The sequence below is a fragment of the Parasteatoda tepidariorum genome, chromosome 10, assembly GCF_043381705.1.
Source record: "Parasteatoda tepidariorum isolate YZ-2023 chromosome 10, CAS_Ptep_4.0, whole genome shotgun sequence".
Lineage (NCBI taxonomy): Eukaryota > Metazoa > Arthropoda > Arachnida > Araneae > Theridiidae > Parasteatoda > Parasteatoda tepidariorum.
Window position 1 is genome coordinate 42,626,419 of NC_092213.1, and position 24,404 is coordinate 42,650,822.

Below are 24,404 nucleotides of genomic sequence, written 5' to 3' on the forward strand. Positions count from 1 at the left end.
TACGCCATTAATACTATGAGGCTATTCTGAAAATGTTTGGGAAAAGGATCATCTGAAAGTTTAAACATATTGCTGCGATCTGGCTTCTGCATCATGACTATTTGCCTGACACAATCCTCAGCGCTTCATGGTCAACCATGCCATTGCCAGTCTACAGTAAAGACCTAGCCCAGGACAATTTTTTTCTCCAAAGCTTTTGCATTAAAGACAGTTGCCTGAAACAATCTTCTGCACTTTAGCCAATTTATCCTAGCATAAGCACTCTGGGGCAAAGACCCAGCTCAAGTCCATTTCTTTTTGCTCCGAGGAACAAGAATACACTAAAAAATGCCGTTTTTATGTCATTGATGCTGGTTAAACAGCAATAGCCTTAACAGGGGTCTGTCTAGGTTTTTCTGAGAGGTACCTATTTTGTGAAAATTTTGACATAATTTGTGAAAAATTAAAAATATTAAAAAATCAACACAAAAATATGGTCAAAATATGGATTTATCATTTCTTAAGGGATATAAAAATAAAATTTTAAGAAAAAGTATTTTGTGGAAAGTATTAGTTTTTCTTAAGTTTAATTTGCGAAGGTACCGCTGAAGGGTAGTAAACTCGGCCTGGACAGACACCTGATTAAAGGATGTTTTTTTTCATGGGTATGCATAGATCTAGGAGATTCACTGAAAAAAATTTTTTAGATAGTCATGGAAACTTAAATTTTTAAAAATATATATATTCTATGACTTTTGGAACACACCTTAAAATTATATAACTTAAAAGTCAATTCAATTTAAAAAAAAAAGAAAGTAAATGAACACCTTAATATAAGATTGAATTACTTAATATTGATCAATTTTGCAAGGGCTATTTTCTTAAAATCTCCAAACAACACATTTCAATAAATTACACTTGGAAGCTCTCATTAAATCAATTAGCAAGCTGTAGAGTTATTGAGGTCAAGGGGGGGGAATCAAAATTCAAAGTTGAGAGAAAATTTTGATCACTATTTCTTCAGACACTTAAAATTAACAATAATGATAGTTTTATACAACTACATTTTTTACACATAATGTATTTTTAACACATTGAGCATTACCAATTTAATGTATGCCGTAAAAAAATTTTAATTATTAAAAAATGCATGAATTTTTTAATGTATCAGTCAAACTTTATACAAATAGATATACCGTCAATTGAGTTATTCAACTTATTATGTAAGGTACGACAGAAATGCGAATTAAGAAAATTGATATTAAAGATATAAGAGTCATTGTTTAAATAGTGGGCAAAAACTCTTAGATCATTTCGGGGTAAAAAGACTAAAAATACATTGACTTAATAGGCTTTTATATTTGCCTAATTGGTGGTGCCTCTGTTCAACAGAATAAAGCTGGAGGTGTACTAGTTTTAAAATAAGACAAGAATGACTTGTATGAACTTGTGAGAGAGATAGCTCCATTTCTTTAAAAAGTAAAGTTGACGTACTATTCAAATAACAGAAAAAATGCTTTGCAGAAAATAACTATATTAAAAGATTACTATGCCATCAATTTAATACTATTTTCTATAAAACAAACACAGTTACTAAAATTAATATTTTTAAAAAAATAATGTTTTTTTTTTTTTTTTAAAGTTACTAAATTTAGAACTAAAAGATATAAACCAATTTTGGTTACTACTTTTCAACTCTTTTTCTTTCCGTGATACAAAATTTTAAATGCACATGACGTAAATTAATCATTTAGAAAGCATTCTTTGAAACAGTAGTACCCTTCAAAATTATAGGGAGGAAAAAAAAAACGAGATTTTTTTTTCCAATTCATTGCTTTGTTTTTTCTTGTGAGAACTATTTTTGCTCATGTTAAGGTTTTTTTTCTTTTTTTTCTCAAAAAAACTTAAAGAAAATTATTTTACAATCAAATACAAAAGATAGCATTAAAAAATTATATGCAATTTGAAGTTCACATAAATATTTTGCTACTAACTGTATCAGATTATTGGGCAATAGGCATATGGCAAATAGTAGAGCAACATAATATAGTATATGACAATACAAACAAAGAACAGGCAAAAGTAAATCACAAGAAAGTACTTTTGGTTTCAACATTTGAAATAGGTAACCAGCACCTGTATAATCTATTAAAAATATTTGAAAAATTCTTTTCAATTAATTATTGCACATTAACAGAACCTATATGAAATAAAGATGAAATTTACAGTAGCAAGTTATATCTTATACATTAAAAATAAAAAGACAACAAAACTTTTAAATACAACCATTAATTTAACAATATATTTTGGTATTACAGAACAAATTCAAAGTTGTTCTTTACATTTTATCAAATTTGATAAAAACTTTGCATATAAAATTACTCATTTAAACAAAAAACCAAAATAATTAAATATCACTTCATTAAATAATAAAAGCTCATTAAATATTTTGGAAGGCATTTATAACGAGTCAAATAGTTTTAAAAAATATCGATACAATTAAAAGTATAGATGCAATTCATATTTCAAATAAATTAATTTTTTTGCAACAATTTTGTGTGCTGCTCAAAATTATGACATAAAATACTAATACCAATTATAAGCTAATTTCAGTTGAATAAAAGTAAACAATGTAAAAAGAACATAAATAATGCCATGAAAACAGTCAAACTATGGTTCCAGTTCTAAAATGAAGAACCTCTTTTCATGTTAGAACACAGAATGAAAAAGGGAAACACAAAGACGAAGAAGAAAATTTCAAACAAGTTACAAAAAGTCAATAATAAAGGGGAACAAGCTAGAATAACATAATAATAAAGAAAAAGGATTTGTCCGGTGTCAGGGTGAAAACCAAGTATGTAAATATTAAAAGAAAATATAATTTCAAACATTTGGATAGAATGGAATACTATAAAAGATAATTAACTAAATAGTTAAGTTTTTCAAAATATGAAATGATTCACAGAAACCTGAACAAATGGCTGATGGGCAGTATTGAATAATTATTGCAGACTGATTTCTTTAGGCTTGTTTCCTTATTGGTTTAACACTCTTATTTATTGTGGTAGCTTGTTTGTAATTTTTCTCCACATCTCTGTGCTTCCCGCTTTCATTCTGTTTTTTGATACTAAAGAATGTCCTTTATAATGGAACCGATGTCACACCATTATTTGTACTCTTTTGTCACTGTTTTACTTTATTCACATAGCACCAGTCTATCTTTTTCTCACTTGACTATTTTCAAATATTCGCTACACATATATGCAAATGAGCTATCAACATAATTTAATATTATATTAATAGAGTCTCAAAATTCACATACTTTAATGGTTATTAAAAAATTACATAACTATTAAAAAAATGTAGCAGAAGTGCTTACATAATAGAAAAAAAATATTGATTTTAACCACCAAAAGGAGTAAATTTAATTATTTTGTTTTTAACTTCTAAAATCTATCAATCACCAACAGTAAACTAAAATCTAAGCAAACAATTTTTTAAAAAAGAATTGCAGGTTATCACATAAAACTAATTTTTCAAAACAAAGAGAACACGAATAACTAAATCAGAAAAACTTCAATGAAAAATGTTTCCTTTAATAAAAAAGAAAAATGAGGTAAATGCAATAAAAATGAGGGAAAAAAAACAAAACAAAATAAAATCATAAAAATATTTAAAATCAACGATACAATTATGAAAATCTAAACCAGATAGTTATATTCTTTCTATTTTGCTATGAATTCAGATCTACGTCTTCGAACAAATCACATATTTTTTCATCGGTAGATGTGGACGGAGTATCATTCATGTTGGAAGGTGGAAGGGGAAGATCACCAGGCCGGCTGATGTTGGCACTTGTAGCTTTTTCATCTTCACTTACATCCATAGGTGGTTTGTTTAGATTTGGAGTAAATTTCAAACCTGAAAAGAAGTTTATTTAAATTTAAAAAAAAAAAGCATTTCAAACCTTAAAAATACAGTTTAATAGATGAATACAATACAAAAAAAATATATATATAATTATCAGGGCTAGGATGTTAATGACATCGAAATGTTCTACAAAAATGACATTAAAAATCATACAAAAACAGTCCTAAAAAATGTAGAGTTCTCTCTAAGAATGAAAAAGGGCAGGGTGCTTCCTGCTAAGAATAAAAAAGGGCACTCACTTACCTCCATTAAAATGTATCAAAATATATAATATTATGTAATAGCTGAATTTGATCCACAATTTTTTAAACTACCCTCTTATACTATTTCATGTGTATATTTTATAATTAGTTCTCACTCATTATCAAATCACTCATTATATAATTACATAGTTCTCACACACTATCAAATCATTCACTATATAATTAGTTCTCACTCATTATCAAAATAACAGAAAAATTTTAAACTTTTGAAAAATAATTCAAGGCAAACGAACAAGGCAAGACAGTCTCTGTGTATAGTTTTCTTTTTTTTAAAAAAAAGAGAAAAAAAAGAGCTAAAAAAAGGATTAATTGATGAACAACTCTAAACCTTTTATATTTTAAACGGAAAATTATAAGAAAATAAACATTTAAATATGCATTTTTAAGTGAAAGGTAGGTACTTTATTTACGTTGCACTTGAGCTGCATAATGGACTATTAGCGACGGTCTGAGAAACGACCCCGAGGATGATCCAAAGACATGCCATTGCGATTTTGATCCTCTGCAGAGGCGGTGGCTCCCAGCACTTTACGGTAGAACAGTTTAACATGGATCGATGCTGCACACCCTCAGTCCTTATGCAGGCTGATCAAAGTGGTCACTCACCCACTTACTGACTGCAACCAGTGATGCTTGACATTTGTGTTCTACTGTGTCTTTACGATCAGTCCACTGCGGAACGTCACTTTAATTTTATTTTCCTTTTTATATGAAAATTTTTTTTAGAAGATTACAAGACTGGTATTGATTTTGAAGAGATTTAAGTTATCTTTAGATGTATAATTAACATAGTTTAATAAATTGATAAACTTTTCTAATTGTCTCAATTTCCAATTACATCCAATTAAAATTTAAAATAAATTATTGGTGATCCTGCTAGTCTAGACTTATTAGCAATTTTCTAACAATTGGTGTCTTATGAATTGAGGATAAAAATTGATATTAGTATTATTATTATTTTTTTTTTTTGAACAAGACTAGGAAAGAATCACGTCGTTTTTATTGAAAGGCTAATCCATGTGGGCAACAGCTAGACAGAGAAAAAATTAAACTATAAAAATTAGGTCTGATATTTTTAACAACTCAGTTAATAGAAAAATTAAACCTAAGCCTTTGATAAAGAAGGACGATTTAAACTAGAAAAAAAGTATGGTGACTGAAGCTCAGTTCTCTCATATTTTACTATCAATGTACTTTCAGTTAATTTCATCAACTGAGAGTGTATAATATTTAGTAGTAATAAATGTAACACTTAAATTTTCATTTTCAATCTCTGAAACAGCATAATAAACTACTAATTCTAGGTGCATATTTTCTTTTTATTTAATTACTTTTTAAGTTATGTATGTATCACGATAATCTAATCTTTCAAAAATATGCTAACATAGAATCAAGATCTAAGTTACTATTGGCAAAAAAAAAAAATTCTTACTTGATTCCAAAGACAAATCTTGACACAAATTCTCGTTATCAGAAGTTACATCAGTTTCGGTAGCAGAAGATATGCTTTCCGAGTCCCAAACTTTTATCATTGACAAAGGAGGACGAATAGCTGAAACAATTGAACATATAAAATTATTACACTTAATAACACAAAAAACTGTTTGCCTAAAAATACAAATATTTTTTGAAGTGCAAAAAAAAATTTTATCAGTCAAAAAATTTCCACCAGAAGAAAATTTAAAACACAGTTAAATTAAAATTAGGAACACATTAATTAAAACATATTAATTAAAAAGAGGTATTTCAATTCTAAAGTTAAAAACTAAGCAAACATGCTATATAAGTAATTGCACTTTTTATATGAACATGATGCAATTTTATGAAGCAATCATGACAGATTTTTTATTGTTTAAATACAATAATTTTATTATTCCCCCACTGAGTAAAGAATTCGTTTTAAGGTATACATTTTTTTAATAACTCATTAATTAAAAGAGTTTGGAAATCTTGGTTAAAGTGAAACAAGTTGAATAATCTTGGTAGCGCGAACAAGTTATGTCCACTAACTTTCTGGTGATTTGTGTATGGATCAGGATCCTAAAGTTACAATTTAATTTTAGATTATGCATTTTTACCATTAGAAACCATGGTTTGAGCTTGGTAATTAAAGCTGTACTAAAGTTATGTTCACTTACTTCCAATAGTTTTTCTAATATTATTAAAAATAAATAATAATTATTCATTTACATATTAAGATACGAATTATTTTCAGGCTATTTGTTTATTTTTTAGTAACTCATAAACTGAATTAGTCAGGTCGACTTGAGTGAAACAAGTTTAGTAACCTTGGCTGCACTAACAAAAGTCATGTGCAGCATATTTCTGCTATATAGTGTATGAATCAAGATTAGTGTCTTTATTATTCATATATAATTAATTCTCCAAAGCCATGCACACATATTCACTTATGGCAATTTATGTGTGAATTACCATCTTTGTTTTTATTATTGAAATATAAAAATAATTTTATCATTCCTATGATAAAAGAATGAAGATATGAATTACTTTTTTAAGTTATGTGTTTGTTTTTTAATAACTTATGTACGAAACTAATTGAAAAATTATTAAAATTCGAAGAAAAAAAATTCTTATTAAAGATAGTATTATTAGTCATTTCAATAAACTTTCAATGAATAGTGATCACAAATTTAACGTACAAATTTCAGCATTAGCTTTGGCATCCCATTCAGCTCCGACGCCAGGTTCCCTAGGTGGCAAGTTTAGCTTTCTCCTTTCATGAATTTCACTTGATATCATCTCTAGATTATGCAAGCATGCAGCATAGGACGCTTTAGAATCCATAACAGCTCTTTGTAAAGATTCAACACGAGTTTTTAAGTCCTACAAAATATCAAAACCACTACTATTCTAAACTTTTCAGACATTAATTATCAAATACGCTTAAAATATTATGTGTCTCAAAAATGCCTGAATTTTTTATTTTTATTTATTTAATAATCATTAACAAACAGCCGACTCAATTTTGCTACTTAAGTTCAACTCCATAGCCTTGTATTTCTGTTTGAAAAATTGCCCATAAGATATAATCAGGGTAGACTGATTTAAACCAAATGGTTTTTTATTTAAAAAAAATATTTTATGCAATTAAATGTTCTATTATTTATATAAATTCTCCAGTTTGATTGTAACAAAAATATAAAAGGATGAAAAATATTTACAATTTTGACTTTAACTTCTACAGGTAATCCGTATTATTTCAAATAAACATATATCCACAATTTTTAAATATTTAGGGCAGAAATGTTTTTCCACAAAAACATTTATGTCAAACAGGGTTTGGATTTTATTCAGAAGAAACCTATTTTTTCAGAACAGTCAAAGAAACTCAGAAGGTAAAAAAAAAAAAAAAANAAAAAAAAAAAAAAAAAAAAAAAAAAAAAAAAAAAAAAAATCAGAAGAACCTAAACAAAATAGAAAAACAAAAATGACCAATACAATTGTTTAGAGTTAATTATTAACTCAAATTTAAATCACCCAAATAGTAACTCAAATTTAAATAAACTAAATTTAATACAATGACACAAAATTTACAGTTTATTTACCTCTTATTTTTTAAAATTATTTATTTATTGATTTTTTTTGTTGTTGACAACTTTGAAATCTATATAACAATTTATTTAAGAGTTGGTGTGAATTTTCTGAGAAGTTGTGTGAATATTTTATAACAATTTATTAATAGTACTGCTACAAAGCATATGCTGCTAAATGACATTAATGTAGAATTACAACATTTTTGTGTATACTAACTATTAAGGAGGTAAACTTTTACATGTATGCACTACTAAAAAGATATTTAGATATTAAATGCTTATTTGCAAGGTAAGCGGAGTTTTAAAAAACATAGTTTTATACCAAAAAATTCGTTTTTTTTCCAACCCTGCATGTAAGTAATACTTTTTAATTCATAAAGAAATAAGGAAATATTCATCAAAGTGGAAAAATTTATAAAATTTTTAAATACTTAAGGTTCATGAAATTATCTTTTCCTCCCCACAAGAACAACGTGACTTTATAACTTATAAAAAGTTTAAAAGCAAGTAAATTTCATGATCAAAATAAATTAAAATTCAATGTTAAAATTACTTTGTTCTGTTTAAATATGCAGCATCATTGCTAAAAAAATTTATAATAAATGTAAGTTTATTTCTTAGTATCGAAAAATCTATTTTATCTTTGATTATATTTATTTTATAATTACTTAACAATGACACTACAAGTTAAAAAAGTATTTTTGATAACTAAAAATTTACTCTTTAGGTATATCAAACATTTTTAATAGAAAAAATATAATTGCAATAATTTTAATATTTTCAAAGCCTTAATGTTTCAATGATTAAACTTTTTTTTTTTTTATAAAACTTTATATGTTTTAAGTTTTCTTAAATTTCAAATTAATATAAATCTTATCATGAACATATCAATAATCACATTTCAAAATAAAATAAATACCTGCAAGACTTTTAGGAACACTTTCTTTTGTTCAAAATATGATCTAAAATAGAATATTTAAACATTATATAAATTGATGTTTTTATGCAGATACATTTTTTTAAGCATTCATTATAACTTAGACTAATTTACTAGAACTCATTATAATGTCACAGAGAACTTTCATCCTCTCAGCTCTTGAATTATATGAACAATTAAAGATTACGATGAAAAATAAGAAACCATCTCTGCATAATGAACTTTTCTTTTAAAAATTGAAGCTACTAGAAACGTATTTAAATTACTTACAAAGAGTAAAACAGTTTTCAAGTGCTTCCTGAAAATTATAGCACCAAAATTATGGAATTATAAGAGTGAATATTAGTCTAACAAAAAATTTTTAATTAAATAACTTTGGTACATTTAAAAAATATAAGTTAAATTATGAAATATATATATATATAGCAGAAGGTCTACGAAGCGCTTTTGAAAAGTAGAGAAACTTCACTGATAGCAGAAAAAGAAATGTTATTGTGAGTCTGATGGCAACATGGACTATAACCTTGAATGTTTCACTTTTCCCACAGGGTTATTTTTATGGTGAGCCAGGTTAAAGCAGCACAACTTTGAAATGTTTGAGTTAATTCAGAATCCCATCAGATGAGAATCAAAATCTTGTGTGCCTGTCTTCATACAGCCTTTCAAAGCAAAGCACTACTCAAATGGGAAATTTTAGAATATCCAGGATACAGTCAGGACCTTTCACTTATTCCTTCAACTGAAAAAAGTGTCTTGCAGGGCAAAACTTTTACAACAAAAATGAGATAAAAAAAATGGCTCTGATAACAAGCAGCAAAAATCCATGACTGTGAAATACAAAAGCTTGTATCCAGACCTAACAAATGCTTTTACAATACTAAGTGGCAACAATGTCAAAAAATATAAGTACCAGTTAGAAATTTGTAATGTACTTTTAATCAATTAAAAATGTTTCAAGTGAGTATGTGGTATTGTGTTTTTTACTTTTCGAAAATGCCTCTCATATAATGCCATTCTCCATAAACCATATTAACTTCACAATCTCTACAGCAAACCAAAATTGATAAATTTGTTGGTTGTTAGTTCTAAAATTCTTGATAATTCAAATTTTTTCAGTAAAAAAGTAAATACTCAAGTGAATAATTTTGTGTTAAGCATATGTATTTAAAAATTATATTGAAATATTATCTTTCTCTCTCTCTCTATATATATATATATATTGTTAAGTTTAAAGGGATGAGATATAATTCATCTAGTATAAAAGTACATATAATGTAAAGGCTCATGTTTCAAGGCTTGTATTATAAAAATTTTCTACTGTAATTATCAAACAGAAGTTTTTAAATGAAGTATTTGGATTAAACTAAATATAATTTTTCACCTAGATTTAATTATCTCCTTTTTCAATTGCTGTTCTAAGATTTTAACTTTTTCTACTGCAGCAGAAAAAGTTTGAGTTGTTCTCTTATGTTCAAGCTCATTTTCTTCTTTCAAAGCTTCTGCATTCATTAGCTGAAAGAATAACGCTCATTATAGTCAACAATACAAATAGATTTATATATATGTACATATTATTTAATATCATTAAAAGTGTAATTTTTACAACAACAAAAAAAATTCATAGTTTTATATGAATACACAAAGGCTGCTAATATGACTCAGAATCCTATTAATTAAAGTATCTTAAGGTTTTTTTATTTTATATTTTCTAATAGCAATTAATGCTAAGATTATCAGATAATGAGGATAACTATTTTTACATATTTTGTTGCAGATAGCACAGAAAAATTATTTTGCTATTTTATACTATATGTGGACAACACGCATCTTCAGATTTTAAATAAAGTGCTTCGACTACAAACGTTTTAAATTTCTCTCACTTTAAAATAATTTGAAATGGCATTTCAAAGGTATTATTTCAATGCTTTTTCTTTAATTTTTTAAATTAGTCTTAAGAACAATAAAAAAAAACTTTTGTAAAAAAAAGTTATGTAGTGTTTTTCAAATTATTTTTCGGCTAGGAGACGATGTTTAGAGATGCCATACTACTCTGAACTCAAGGCAACAGATTTTTCGTACTTATTGTATTCAAAAGATCAGGTTTGTGGGCAGGACACATAGGATTTAGTGCACAAAATTTTATTCAATCCCCAAAAATAATAAAGCCTTTATAATTTCAAATTTAATTACAATGCACTGAATTCACATAAAAATAAATATCCAAATCCTTAATTGATATTTAAACTAAAACATTAGTTCATTAATTTTAAGATTATACTAATAAATTATGAAACATAAAATTATACTGCATAAACTTGAATGATAACTAAATATAACGTAAAGATCATAATTTTACAAAATCAGTTATTTTGTTTCATCAATATATTTCAAAAAGATTGCACAATAAAATTACAGTTTAATTAACATACTTTTTATTTCTTTACTCATTAAAGCTTTTGTCATTTTCGTAACTGCTCAGCAATGTTCACAGAAAACTACACTAAAATATTGAGGTTTGGGCAAATTAAGAGAGAAAGAACAAAACCAATTACTTTCATTTAAATAGTTTTGCATTAAATATATTTTACAGACTATTGATTTTAGAACTGAAACTACTGAACTGTATAAAATCTACAGAGAGCCAGATATTGTGAAATTCATTAAAATACATCGAATGAACTGGGCAGCTCACATTTTCAGAAGGAATGATTACTCAAATTTAAAAAAAATCCTGTTACACAAACCCCTAACGAACAGGAAAAGAGGTAGACCCAGGCTGAGATGGCTGGATTTAGTTGAGACTGATTTCCTTACTCTAAAGGAGAAAAACTGGCGAACAAGTGTCAAAAGTAGAGAGAAGTGGATTCGAATTCAAAGGAAGGCACTGGCCCACCCTGGGCTGTCTAGCCAGATGTGATGATGATGATTGATTTTACAGATTGTTGTGAAACTATTGATTTCTTTAGAGATTGTGCTAGACTTTGGGAACTTCAGGTCTTTAGGATCCAGGACTCCCATATTTCTAAGCCAATTTTTACTGAACCCTACTTAAAATATGAATTTCATTAATATTTACATTCATAAATCAATGAATTTCAAAACAAAAAGTTTTATTTATTAGTTTGAATTAGAACTGATTAAACACTTGCATCAAGGGAAAAGCAAAAAATTAGATACCCAGAATTATTCTATTGTTCTCATTCAGCTATCAATAACAAAGAGAAAGAATTTTTTTACTACAGTCAAACCCCGCTATAGTGAACTCGGCTTATAGTGAACTCCCGGATATAGTGAACGAAATGTTCGGTCCCATGCCTTGCTATACACGTATAATGTTATTTTTAGTGGATATAGTTAGCCAAAAAAGTGAGGAAGTTGGATATAATGAACTTTTTTCAGTCTTCGACTGATTTCCCCCCAATTTTGAAATTTGTACTTCAAAATAGATACATATACAGATTTTTAAAACCATCTATAGAAACTACTTTTATGTGCTCGAATGGCAGGTTAGACAGGTTCAAAAAGCGGAATAACAGAAATTCAGGAAAAATTATCTGAGTCGGGAAGTGTTTCCATATCTGATGTTGAGGATTGCACATCAGCTAAAGATTACTAATTTTTTTTGTACGCAAGACGAAGAGTGATGAAAAATAAAACAATTTTTTGCTACTACATAATATTTTTCAGTCATTTATATGAATATAATGAAATAAAAGGAAGAGTTTGGGAACCATTAGTGAAATTGCCTGCGTAACGGATATAGTGAACTCCCGGTTATAGTGAACCGAAATTTCGGTCCCTTGAAGGTTCACTATAGCGGGGTTTGGCTGTACATAAATCTGATCAGATGCTATTTTTTCTTCCAACTTGAAGAATAACCCATCCCAAAAGACACAATTTTTTTGCCATTTAATATTTCATAACTTATTTTTAGCATCATCCCTCAGGTTTTGGCATATTTGTTTTATAGTATGTAAGCAGAATCAGTGGTGACATAGATCCCCATTTAATAATAGTTCAAGAATTAACTTGTTAAATTTGTATTATAGTTCCTTACCAATTTTTTTATTCCTTTGGTATTGCTAAAATAAACTTCTTAAATTTAACTATGGTCAAAGATGCTTTGATCAAGATAGTCTGAAACACGATTCTTATTGTGGATTTCATTGTATCCAGTACCTTACAAACCCTGAAAAGGATTCTATGTTTAAAATATATGACATTTTTGCCTATTAATAATGAACATCTTAAGCAAGTTGAATGACTAGATTCTGACTAATGACGCTCTAAAATTCTTCTCAATGCGAATTCAGAATAATGAAAAATCTCTATGATATAACCAGTATATACTAAACCAGCATACTAAATTACAGCATAATAAATTTTTTCTTTTGATATTTCATAAGTTTAATTTCACATCAATATACATTTATTATATTAAGCAAAAAAAGAATGAATAATTTACAGGGGTCTGTCTAGGTTTTTCTAAGAGGTACCTATTTTCTGAAAATTTAGACATAGTTTGTGAAAAATTAAAAACTATCTTTAAAAATCAACACAAAAATATGGATTTATCGTTTCTTAAGGGATACAAAAATAAATTTTAAAAAAAAAGTATTTTGTGAAACTAGCATTTTAGTTGAATTTGTGAAGGTACCGCTAAACGGTAGTAAATTCGGCCTGGACAAACCCCTGATTTAGATTGTATGTTTTTAAAATAAACAAATACAGAATTAAATATAAATGGGACGTATAATTACAATCAAATTGGGAAAATAAGAGTTGGCATATGAAATTTACTAATAAATGAGAAATAAATTATGCAATTGATTATTATGTAGATTAATGCATATTTAATACGGATTTCAAAAACAAAATATACTTCATTAATACTTTAGTAAAATACACGAGAGAACTTTATACATATTATACATTTGGTATATGAATTTCAATTTATAGATGCAATTATATTTTTAAAAAGATAAAACAATTAGGAATGTATGTAGGTAAAGGTCTTACTTTTATAGTTTCTCTGTTAAGCATTTCTTGCCAAGCAGCATCAAACTGATAATCGTCTTTTTTCGAATCAAACTTTTTTTCTGCCATTGCTATAGTTTCCCGAGCTTCTTTATGAGCACTGCATGCCCTGTGATAACGAATAGCAGCCTCTTCACACTCAAGTTTAGCCTGTAAGTTTATTACACCAAAATAAATATTATGGCAAATAAACTTTTCACCGTCTTAATTAATAACAGTTAGGTACAATATTAGTTTTAAAAGCATAATTAAAATATTAATGTGGACATAAAATTAACAGTATTAGTGAATTTTAATAAAAAATTGTTCCAAAAATTATCTCAAGAGTGATAGTGACACAAAGTGAAAAACCCTAAAAATTTTATGAGCAAAAAATAAATATCAAAATACCAATTTATATAGCATACATGTTTCATATTTAACATAATTTTTAGTACTAACAATTATAATTAAATTACCTACTAATGAAGAATATCACAACTTTATTGTAACTAATTCAAGAAAAATACTTTTATAAGAATCACAATATTGGATTTTAAAATCACTTTAATATGAATTGTGAAATTGGATTTTAAATACTCGAAAAAAGAAATTGTGATATTGAATTTTTAAAACACATAAATAGGAGTTGCGATGTTTGATATTTACCATTGACAACAGAATTACTCCTGAAATAAAAAACCGAGTCTATTTGGCGAATAGGGCTTTCTATGGGCTGAGAAGATTTATTAAATTTAGGTTTCTTACTAGAAAGACAAAGTTCTTAATCTACTAAACTCTTGTCCGGCCAGTCTTGACATATGCCTCTGAAGCTTGGACAATCACAAAACTGGAGTAAAATTGTATCACTAATTTTGAGAGAAAGATTTTGGAGAAGGAGATTTAACTTTGAACTGTACAAAATTTATAAAGAACCTGATATTATTAAATACATAAAAATAAATAGAATGAATTGAATCGCCCACGTTATACGAATGAGTGACGACAACACAATAAAAAAGATACTGCTTTTTAGACCCATTGGAAAAAGAAAGTGGGGAAGTCCGCGGTTGAGACGGGCTGACTCAGTGGAGTCTGATTTTCTCGCGATTAATGAAATAAAATTGGAGATCAAAGATAAATCAGAAGTCGTCGTGGAGAAATCTTCAGAGGAAGGCATTGGCTCACACTGGGTTGTCTGGCCAACTATGATGATGATGTTTGATATTAAAATCACGCTAATAAAAGTTGTGATACAAACAGACTCAAATATTCAAAATGGCGAAAATCCGCCAAACCAAAATAATGAAATTTGTGCAAGAATCAACCTCTCATTAATGGGTTTTAGCTTCAAAATTTCGTTGAATTATGTGTTCTTGATTTGAGGAAGTTCGCAACCTAATACTCTTGAAATACATGAAATTTTGCGATAATCACATGTCCTGCTTTTAGACCTGGAAGAATGATACGGAAAGCACAAAACTCCAGGGTACATCCAAAATACAACCATCCCTAATATGTAATTCAATTTGATTATGGAAAGAGAGCCAGGGCGAGAAAGGACACATTTATTTAAATTCCAAGTAAAATCCCTAAATTTAAAAAAAGTAAAAATTTCAGCAAGACAATTAAACATTTAATTAATCCTTTGGCATTTCTTGCATAAAATTAACTATACTCTGATTTGCTTGGTTTCTTGTGGCACAGACCAATGTCATAGTTTTATAAAGAAAAACAGCATAAATAAGTGACATTAGTTCAATCTAATGTATAAAGCTACAAATGTAAGTAAACAAAGCCGATCAACAATAAAAATTAACAGCCGATAAACAACAGTTCCAAATAAAATTCCCAAATTTAAAAAAAGTAAAAATTTCAGCAAGGGAAATTAATATTTAATTAACCCTTGGGCATTTTTATGCATAAAATAAATTATAGACAGATCTGTTTGCTTTCTTGTGGCATAGACCAATGTCATAGTTTTATAAAGAAAAACAGCATAAATAAGAGACTTTAGTTCAATGTAGCTACAAATGTAAGTAAACAAAGCCGATTAACAACAATAACATTTTAATTTGAGTATCAAATGAAAACTAAAAAAAACTCTTATAATTTTTTGTACCTAAACAGTAATAATCCCTTATGTTTACTAAACTTAAAAAAATCTTATTATTGTTACCCTTAAAGATTCTTTAAATTTAAAGTTATATCAAAGAATTTTTATAATTTTTTCAGGCTTCAAACAATACAAAGACAAACCACATTTTCCAAATTATTCAGGAGGGCACTTATGGTGAAAAGCACAATGATTTCCACATGATAAGATGCTTCTTTGTATTGAGCTGATATCTAGAGAAAATTTTGGAGACTTGTAAAATACTTACCTACCTGGAAACATTAGAAACTAGTTTGGTGAATTTGGGAAAGTTTGATTCATTCCTATATTTCGATTCCATTAGATTTTCATTCAAAAGGAAACAAACATAAAAAAATAACAATTGAGAATAAGAAAAATAAACTTACAGCTTGAGCTGCTTCTTCGGCTTCATAATAGGGTCTTGCAATGCGGACACACTTGCCTAACTTTTTGGCAATCAGTTTCAGTCTCTGACTATATTCACTCAAAGTGTTGCGAAATGTAGCATTTGCATCCTACAATTGGTATCATTGTATCATGTAGACAAGTATCATTTGATGAGTAACAATTTCAGACCATAAAAATAAAACATCATAATCAAAAACATAGCACAGTAATTTCCAATAGATATTTTTCCCGCTGAGTTCAGGCAAGAATTCCGCAATCAAAGTGGATTTCATCAAAAATAATTATATTCTTCAATAGTTGACCAATATCAATACAATCAGAAAATGGCATAAACTATTATTTGTATATAAAAAATCCAGTGGGATAAGAGACGTTTCCAATTATTGAAGATGGACTTATGAATGTGTAAAAAATTCCAACTTAGAACATGAGAATTATGTGTCTGTTTATGTTTCAGGGGATTGGAAAAAAATATATATTAGAACAATCGTATGAAGCGATAAAAAAAAGAGAACTTGTGATGAGGAAAAATCAATCACGAAGGCCGAGTTGAAAGTTAAACTCCCTTCCGGATGTGTGGGTGAAGCACATAGGTCAAGTAGGGGGAAAAAGGAGGAAAACAAATTCTTGCCATTCTAATTAATGAAGTCATCAGTGTCATATGTTTGATGCACTGTGTTTCATTTTCCATCTTCCCTCCATGCAACTGCAGCCAGTAAGCAGTTTCGACTTTCTTTTCACACCATGATGTTAGTGCCTCTGAATATGAACATGGAATTTTGAACTCATACCTTTTACGTGTGAAAGTTCTTGAATTCCCTTTCATTTATAATATGCTGGTGTCTAATCTTTAAATTTCTTTTTATTTTTAAAGTGCCTGATTTCCCTTTAACAGTTAAAAACTACCATGACAAAAATTTAAAGTGCAGTATGTACAGAGGTGTGGCATTATACAATCATAAATGAAAATTGTAAAAAATTTTTTAGGGTATAGAGCGTACAACGGTGCTGCTTTACCATAGGAAATTACTGTAGATGAGAAGAAACTAAGTAATATTATGATCTGAATTAAGTGTGCACTAGAAAAAAATCATGATTTTTTTAATAAGTAAAATTATATTTATTTTATTAAATTGAAGAGCTTATGTATATATAAAATGAAAAAATCAGTATCTGTTGATATTCTGTTAACATTAAATGAAAGAAATTCAACAGTATAGACATAAAAAGGGGCCTAAAATTTGTTATCTGCATATTTTATTAAAATGACAGGATCATTTAAAGCATTTAATTTAAATCATTAATTTAAAGCAACTGAGAGTATTAAAAAAAGTTTAAAAGAAAATATTTTTTTATTTAGAATAATTTGTAAATATATTCTTAAAGCTATTTTTTTTCAAGTGTGATTTCATTAATATTTAAGATTTTATACAGAGAAATAATGTAAGAGTAATGTATTCGAGGTATATAAGTATCTATACTATTATTTAATTTTTTAAATAAATTAAAAACTAAATGTGGATTAAAATATGTGAAACTTTAGAATAATAACTTTTCAGAAGGTGTATATACCAAATAATTTGTTATTTTTAAACATATTTCAATAATGTTATTAATGCATTAAGCCACTTTTTAATTTGTATTATAAACTGGGCTCAATTCATTGATGTTTGTTATGTTTACGAGGCATGATTTCCCATAAATGAATTCAGAACAGGAAAAAAAAAAAAAAAAGAACTTAGCATTAAAATAAATGATATAGTATCGAAAAATTTATTTGATTTTAGGAAATCAAAATTACTTTGTTCAATTGAAATTTTTTCAAATTTAAAGATCCAATGGCAAAATTAAATACCGTTACATAAGACACTAAAATAGTTTCATCTTTTAAGTTCAATATTAGAAAAATAATAACTTTTTAAAAATAAAAATAGCTTCTGAAACGAATTTTAGTGGTTAATGAAAAAAGTAAATTTGACTTTCTTAAATCTCTTACAATAGTTCATTCTTTTACAATGATTAAAACATTTTTCAAACAATAAAGGATATTCTCATATTGGTATGCTAATTGTTTGCCATTGTTTAATTCTTGTAATTAAAAAAAGAAAAAAAAACAGTGGCTTCTTTTTTATGTACTTTTGAGTTTGCCTTCTTCTATGATTGGTTTTTAGTTTCCCAGTGCTTCCCTAATTTTAGCATGGGTATCATTACAGAGATCTTCTCAAATGTTACAGTTATAAAAACATAAAAATTGTAAAGACAAAAGCTTACATCAAGCTGAAGTTCAAGGCTATTAATCTCATCAGTATAAGAGTTTAAATACTCCAATTGATCCTGAAAATAAATTATAAATTAATAAAATATATAATTTTTATTTCATCAGCAAGATAAATTAAAAAACAAATTTATGAAACTATCTTGTTACAACCATAATAAGGGAATAAATGAACTTACAACATTTGATGGATATAGCAAATTAATTACAATTTTTGAACAAAGAGTAATAAATACTTAGTTAACAGTATTTAAAACACGAAGTTCTCATTTGTTAAAAAAGAAAAGAAAGAAAATAACATGGTTTTAACTTTTTTGATTTCTAGATTTAGAATTTTTCCACAACTATAATAAAGATCAAAATAGCTCGTTGATAGTACTTTGTAGAATTCTTAAACTATGGTAACACTTAGCATGCTTTCACCTTCAGCCAATGAATAGAAGTAAGCTTTACACTAATTACTAACTGGACTTTGAAATCAATTAGCTACCTATATCTCATAAGTGCACAGAACATGGTGCTTAAAGTGGGCAACGCAGGAATTTAAAAATACATTTTAGACTACATGAAAGTGAAAATTATAGAGAATGGTGAACACATCAACAGTGCTTTCACTACAGCGCGAGAATCTCGCATATTTTTTTCTTTTCTCGCAATAAAAAATTAATAACGCGAGAAGTTCGCGCACTCTATTAATCAATTTCAAAATGCGCCAATTTTGGAAAAAATTTCGTCTTTTGCCATTTCTAATAAAATCTGTTTCACTTTTCTTCCTTGATCTTTCATTATTTTGAACATTGGTCCTTGTTATGTAGCTTCCCTATTTACCAGTATTGTCCAGAACCGGTATTGTTCAGAACAGCAGAACACCAACCCCTCGAACCACGGAACCCCTGTCAGAACACATTTCTCTGCAACTACGTGTTCACCGCAGGTAAGGTTTCTTCATGTAAGATGGACAAATACCTTGTTAAGGTGACATCTTCTACTCCGTAAAGGAATAATTGAAAATGAAACAAATGTTGGTAGAAATGGTCAAAACGAAACAAATACGGATATATTTCAGCAAAATAAATGTAATAGCTGATGAAAAAGTAGATATAGAACATTTTCCATATGATGAAGCAACAAAAGTATTCAATTAGATGTTAAAAATGTATTATAATTAAAAGAAATAATTTTTTTCCAAGTCTATTCATGTTTTTTTAATTTTTAGAAATCTCTCTTAACTTTTTGAAATCTCACCTTGTTTTTGACAAAGGGTGAGAAATTCTCTCCCATTTTTTTTCTGTAATGAAAACACTGCATCAAGATGTATCACAACTGAACAAAACAGAGGGAAAAGATATGACATTTGCGTGCTTTTAAGATAAAGTATTTAAACATTGCAGCTTGCACCAAAATATCCAAAGTTTAACAACTTAATAGCAGTGGCACGCTATAAACCAAACAAAATAAATAGATCAGGGCTGGATTAAGCGTACACATCCCAAGGCCATTCAAATTTTTGGGGCCCTTAGATTAAATTTTTTTTCTTGTATATTTTTTATTTATAAAAATATAAAAGTATTTATATATCTTTTCATTTAAGAAAGCAATATGATTAACATTATGTAAAAAAATATCGTATTTATTAATATATATTTGAAATTTATTTTTTTTTAAAAAAATCGTTTTTTCTTAATTTTTTAAAATTTATTTTCAAAAAATCCATTTTAAGGGGGCCCCAGGCCATGGCCTAAGGGGTAATACGGCACTGAAATAGATACAAATAAAAAATAAATTACAGAATGAAACCAACTTACTAATTAAAATTAGTCACTCTACTGGGAAATCCACTACTTTTTACTAATATTTTTCCCTCACAATATATTCCTATCCAAGTGAAATGACGAGACAATTTCATTTGGTAATTCAAACTGACTTGAATAAGTAACGATAGGGAAATGTTCTACAAGTAATATTTAATCAATGAGAAAAAGGAAATATTCAATTGTTTAAACTTAAATGCTGTAATGTACTAAATATATATTGCTAGATTAAAAACTTCATTCATTTCAAAAATATACAAATGAGAAACAACAGATGACATGTTTCAAATGCTCAAATACAGACACCTATTTTCGAAATTTGCCAGACATGAATAAAAAACAAACAAAAGACATGAATAAAAAACAAACAAAAGTGATTTTTCTAGTTTTGTTTCTCACCTTTATTTTTCTATTTTTTGTTGGCAAATATTGTGTAGTGTTTTTATTTTCAAATCAATTTTGTTTCTTTTCATTCAAGCCTGTGAAGTCGTGAAAATGGGTACCTGTTTTGAGTGAACTGTAATTTCTCATTTGCATACTTTTAAAGCGCATGAAGTTTTTTAATCAGTATCTAACCACTTCAGCTTTTTGGGATTATCTATTAATATATACATACATATTAACAGTATATATGGAATATAATTCTCATACTTACTAGTGAAATGCTACTTTAAAACCCAAATTTAAAAAGTTATTAAATTTAAGGAATCATTAAATTTTCATCAACAGCTTGAAATATTAAAATGATAAAGAAAAAAATTAGTACATTACTTTAACTCTGGGGTCAACGGCTTCTGAGCTCTCATCCATACTTTGGCTTTCAATTCTTTATTTCTTATCATAGGGATGCATCAAGATATGGAGACTGCAAAATATGAATTTAAAAATTAAAATTGCAAGTGAAAACAAGTATATTCCAGAACTACAATTCCATAACAAAAAAGAATTTAATGAAAGCAAAAAAACTAGAGGAAATCATTTCTAAAACAGCTATTACATACATATTAATGAAATACATATTGCACAGCCGAATATACTGTAAAAACTTTGTAGGCTGAAAAACTAATTAAGCTAAGTTTCAAATAAATTGACCTAGCAAATTTGAGTTCATACTTTTATAAACAATAATATTATAAAACAGGATTAAACGGACCTTTTTCAAAAATAACTTCATAAAATGGATACAACATAACTAAAACATAGTTACTGGTTATTCCTCAGAAAGAAATAATTGCTAAAAGGAAATAATTATTTTCGAAGAACTAAATTCAACTTTAGCTGGCATTGAGCTTGCATCCGTTCTGTATTTGTTTTGTTTATGAATTCAATAACGATGAAGAGGTAAAATTTATTGATTACGCAAGAAAAATAGTAGTGTGCTAGATGCAGGCCACAGTTAATCTTAGGAACCGTTTACACTTGTATTGAAACATTTTAAGTACGTGAATTTGGAGATGCGATCAAGAACTTGATTGGTGAAATTTTGTTTATCCTCAAAAGACCCGTCAATCAGGTTCACATTCGTATCTCTTAATTTCCGTCCCGCAGTGGACTGATCGTTAAGACACGGTTCCCAGCAGATCACCGAAGTCAAGCATCACTGGCTACGGTCAGTGTGCGGGTGGGTGACCACTTGGATCAGTCTGCGTAGGGACCGAGGGTGTGTGGTATTGGTCCTCGTTAAACTGTGCTACCGTAAAGTGCTCGACTTCGCGCGCAGGTCGTCAGGTTACCGAAGTGGCAGATCATCGGGGTGCCATCACCTCCGCAGAGGTTCAAAATTGTGATGGCATGTCTCCGAATCATCCTCCGGGATGTTTCACAGACCGTCGCCAATAGCCCATTGTGCTGCTCTAGTGCGACGTAAATCAACAACAACAACAATCTCCTAATTTCCATTTGAATTTTTTTCACATGCTTGCAATTTCAAGTGATAAAATACAAAATTTGAACGAAATCAAGAATAATTTAATTAAATAAAGAGAAATTAAAAATTTTGTATTTTATCATTGTAAATTTTAAAATGACGTAAAAATATTTTTTTCTTACAATTAAATTTTTTCGATCATTACTAAATAATTATTAAAAACTAAATGTATGCAAAAATTCTTCAGTCAGCTTAAAGAAAAATTTGGCAATATACATAATAAGAAAAATTAACATTTAGGGGTCCAAATTTTCGACCTGTTTCCTGATCAAACTATATATAGTTTGAGATATGTTGATCAAACTATAGTTTGATCAATATATCTCAATGTGTTGAGATCATATTTTCCGCAATGCAGCTCCCCCTCCCCGTTTAGCATTCAAATCCAATTTAAAAATAAGCATATTTATTTATAGAGCATCCGTTTTTTGTCTAATTCCGTAACTAAAAATATAGTCTGCATTAATTACTTAGCATATTTAAAGGCTTTTGCCCATAGCACCTCTAGTAGTGAGTTCTTAACTTTTTAAGGGAAAAAAATGAACAGTACTACATTGTTTACCTTAAGCAATTCAATTTTCACAAAAACTATAAAAAAAAATTTAAAGAAGAAGGAAAGGAGGAAAAAGAAAGAGGAGGAAAAATTTTGTATTTTCCCGTCAAAATTTCAAACTAAAAATGAAAAACACAAAGCAAACTTTTTTTCCGAATAAGGAAAGGAAAGAAAAAAAACATGCGTGCAGAAAAAAATAAAATTTTTATTAACTTAAGAAGCATGTTTACTAAGAACATAAACCTTGGCTAATATAAGGTATCAAAAGAAAATGGAGATATTTCAAGCAAAATGTTTAACAAGGATAATGACGTTTTAATGTTTTTTTTTCTTAAATAAAGAAGTAAAAAGGAAAATGACCTTTTGATATTCAAAATTTTATTTCTTCCTTCAATAAAACAGAGATTTTGAGTTTTTCATCCAAAACTTCCCGAGTAACAATTCCTTAGATTTTGAGAATAATTTTGTTTTTTCATTCACTTAAACTTATATCTGTGCCCCTAATCTAAAGTGCTTATTTTCACTATTTCCCTTTCTCAAAGATTCTAAAAACATACATTAAGGGCGATTATTATAGAACGCCCTGTAATATGCAATTTTTTTTCTTTAAATTTGCCTGCTTACTTGATGCTTAAAAAGTCAAAAAATTTTAAACTTAATAGATTTTTTTCTATTTTTAGTGAATACTTCCGAATCTCCAAGAACGAGTAAGAAGGTAATCTCAAACACCAATTGAGCCTTCTTGGAAGAGGTGGGCCAGTTTTTCAATTTGGAGTGAAGAAGGTGCGCTGGACAAAAGGTAGCACAACGGAGAGCAGTCAGTGCCCCTGCACGTAGGACACCCCTCCAAAGCCTCCAAGCTCCCCGATGCTTTAACACACTCCTCAGATCAACATAACTTTTCTATTTTTATAATATTTTTCAGTGCCAGCACACTATGGTACGCAAAACGTGTGGGGGTCACCAAATCTCCAAGTAAGAGTAGGGTGAAACACTGTACAAGTTACAATGCCACCCATGCAGATGACAGGATCAATTCTATGGATCCGGTCGTCGGTACCACGGGAAGGCAAAAACAAAAATCAGTTTTGTTTTTCCTGAGACCACGTTTCCTGACAGAATTCCTTTTTTATTTACTCGATCAAATTATCAAACGCACAATCACTATAACCGCAATCTCAAAAGTAAATCCAGCCAGCAAGCCTAAGTAACAACAACCTTTATTTAGATTTCAGTTGTAAACCGTATCGTCGTATCAATTTGTTCAAGTCACTGTGTTCAAACTTAGAAAAATACAAATCTGTAATTTGTAACTGCGAGCTGCGACATCATAATGCTTGCAATAACGTGATAAATCATGTAATAAATAATGCAATAATTGAATGTAAAATATAACTGTAATCAACCAATTCAGATGTAATATATATGTCACCAATCGTTGTGTAACCTCAATTGTAAATGCTTATCCTTATTGTATTTGGTACTCAACTGTAATTGTAATTGAAATTCGAACCAGGTGAAGCTCCCATAACTTAGAATCTCCCCCTTTTAATTATGTAACTCCATTTTAATTTGCAATATAATTGTCATTTTTCATGTTCTAACCCTCGAAAT

The 24,404-nt window shown here is 28.3% G+C and overlaps 1 protein-coding gene across 2 annotated transcripts; it reads right to left on the minus strand.

Annotated features, from left to right (window-relative positions):
• Positions 1 to 1,598: 1,598 nt before the first annotated feature.
• On the minus strand, positions 1,599 to 21,630 carry LOC107437699 (SH3 domain-binding protein 5 homolog). Of its 2 annotated transcripts, none has more exons than XM_043045889.2 (10): positions 21,464 to 21,630; positions 21,082 to 21,175; positions 18,496 to 18,558; positions 16,203 to 16,331; positions 13,683 to 13,850; positions 10,045 to 10,175; positions 8,646 to 8,688; positions 6,833 to 7,016; positions 5,605 to 5,724; positions 1,599 to 3,900 (listed from the first exon to the last, which is right to left on the minus strand). In XM_043045889.2, the coding sequence occupies exons 2-10, from the start codon at positions 21,118 to 21,120 to the stop codon at positions 3,713 to 3,715; spliced, it is 1,065 nt and encodes a 354-aa protein (XP_042901823.1). In that variant the 5' UTR covers positions 21,121 to 21,175; positions 21,464 to 21,630; the 3' UTR covers positions 1,599 to 3,712. The 2 variants fall into 2 exon arrangements, with proteins under 2 accessions (XP_042901823.1, XP_042901836.1); XM_043045902.2 differs by having other exon boundaries at positions 21,312 to 21,619.
• Between the last annotated feature and the right edge of the window lie 2,774 nt (positions 21,631 to 24,404).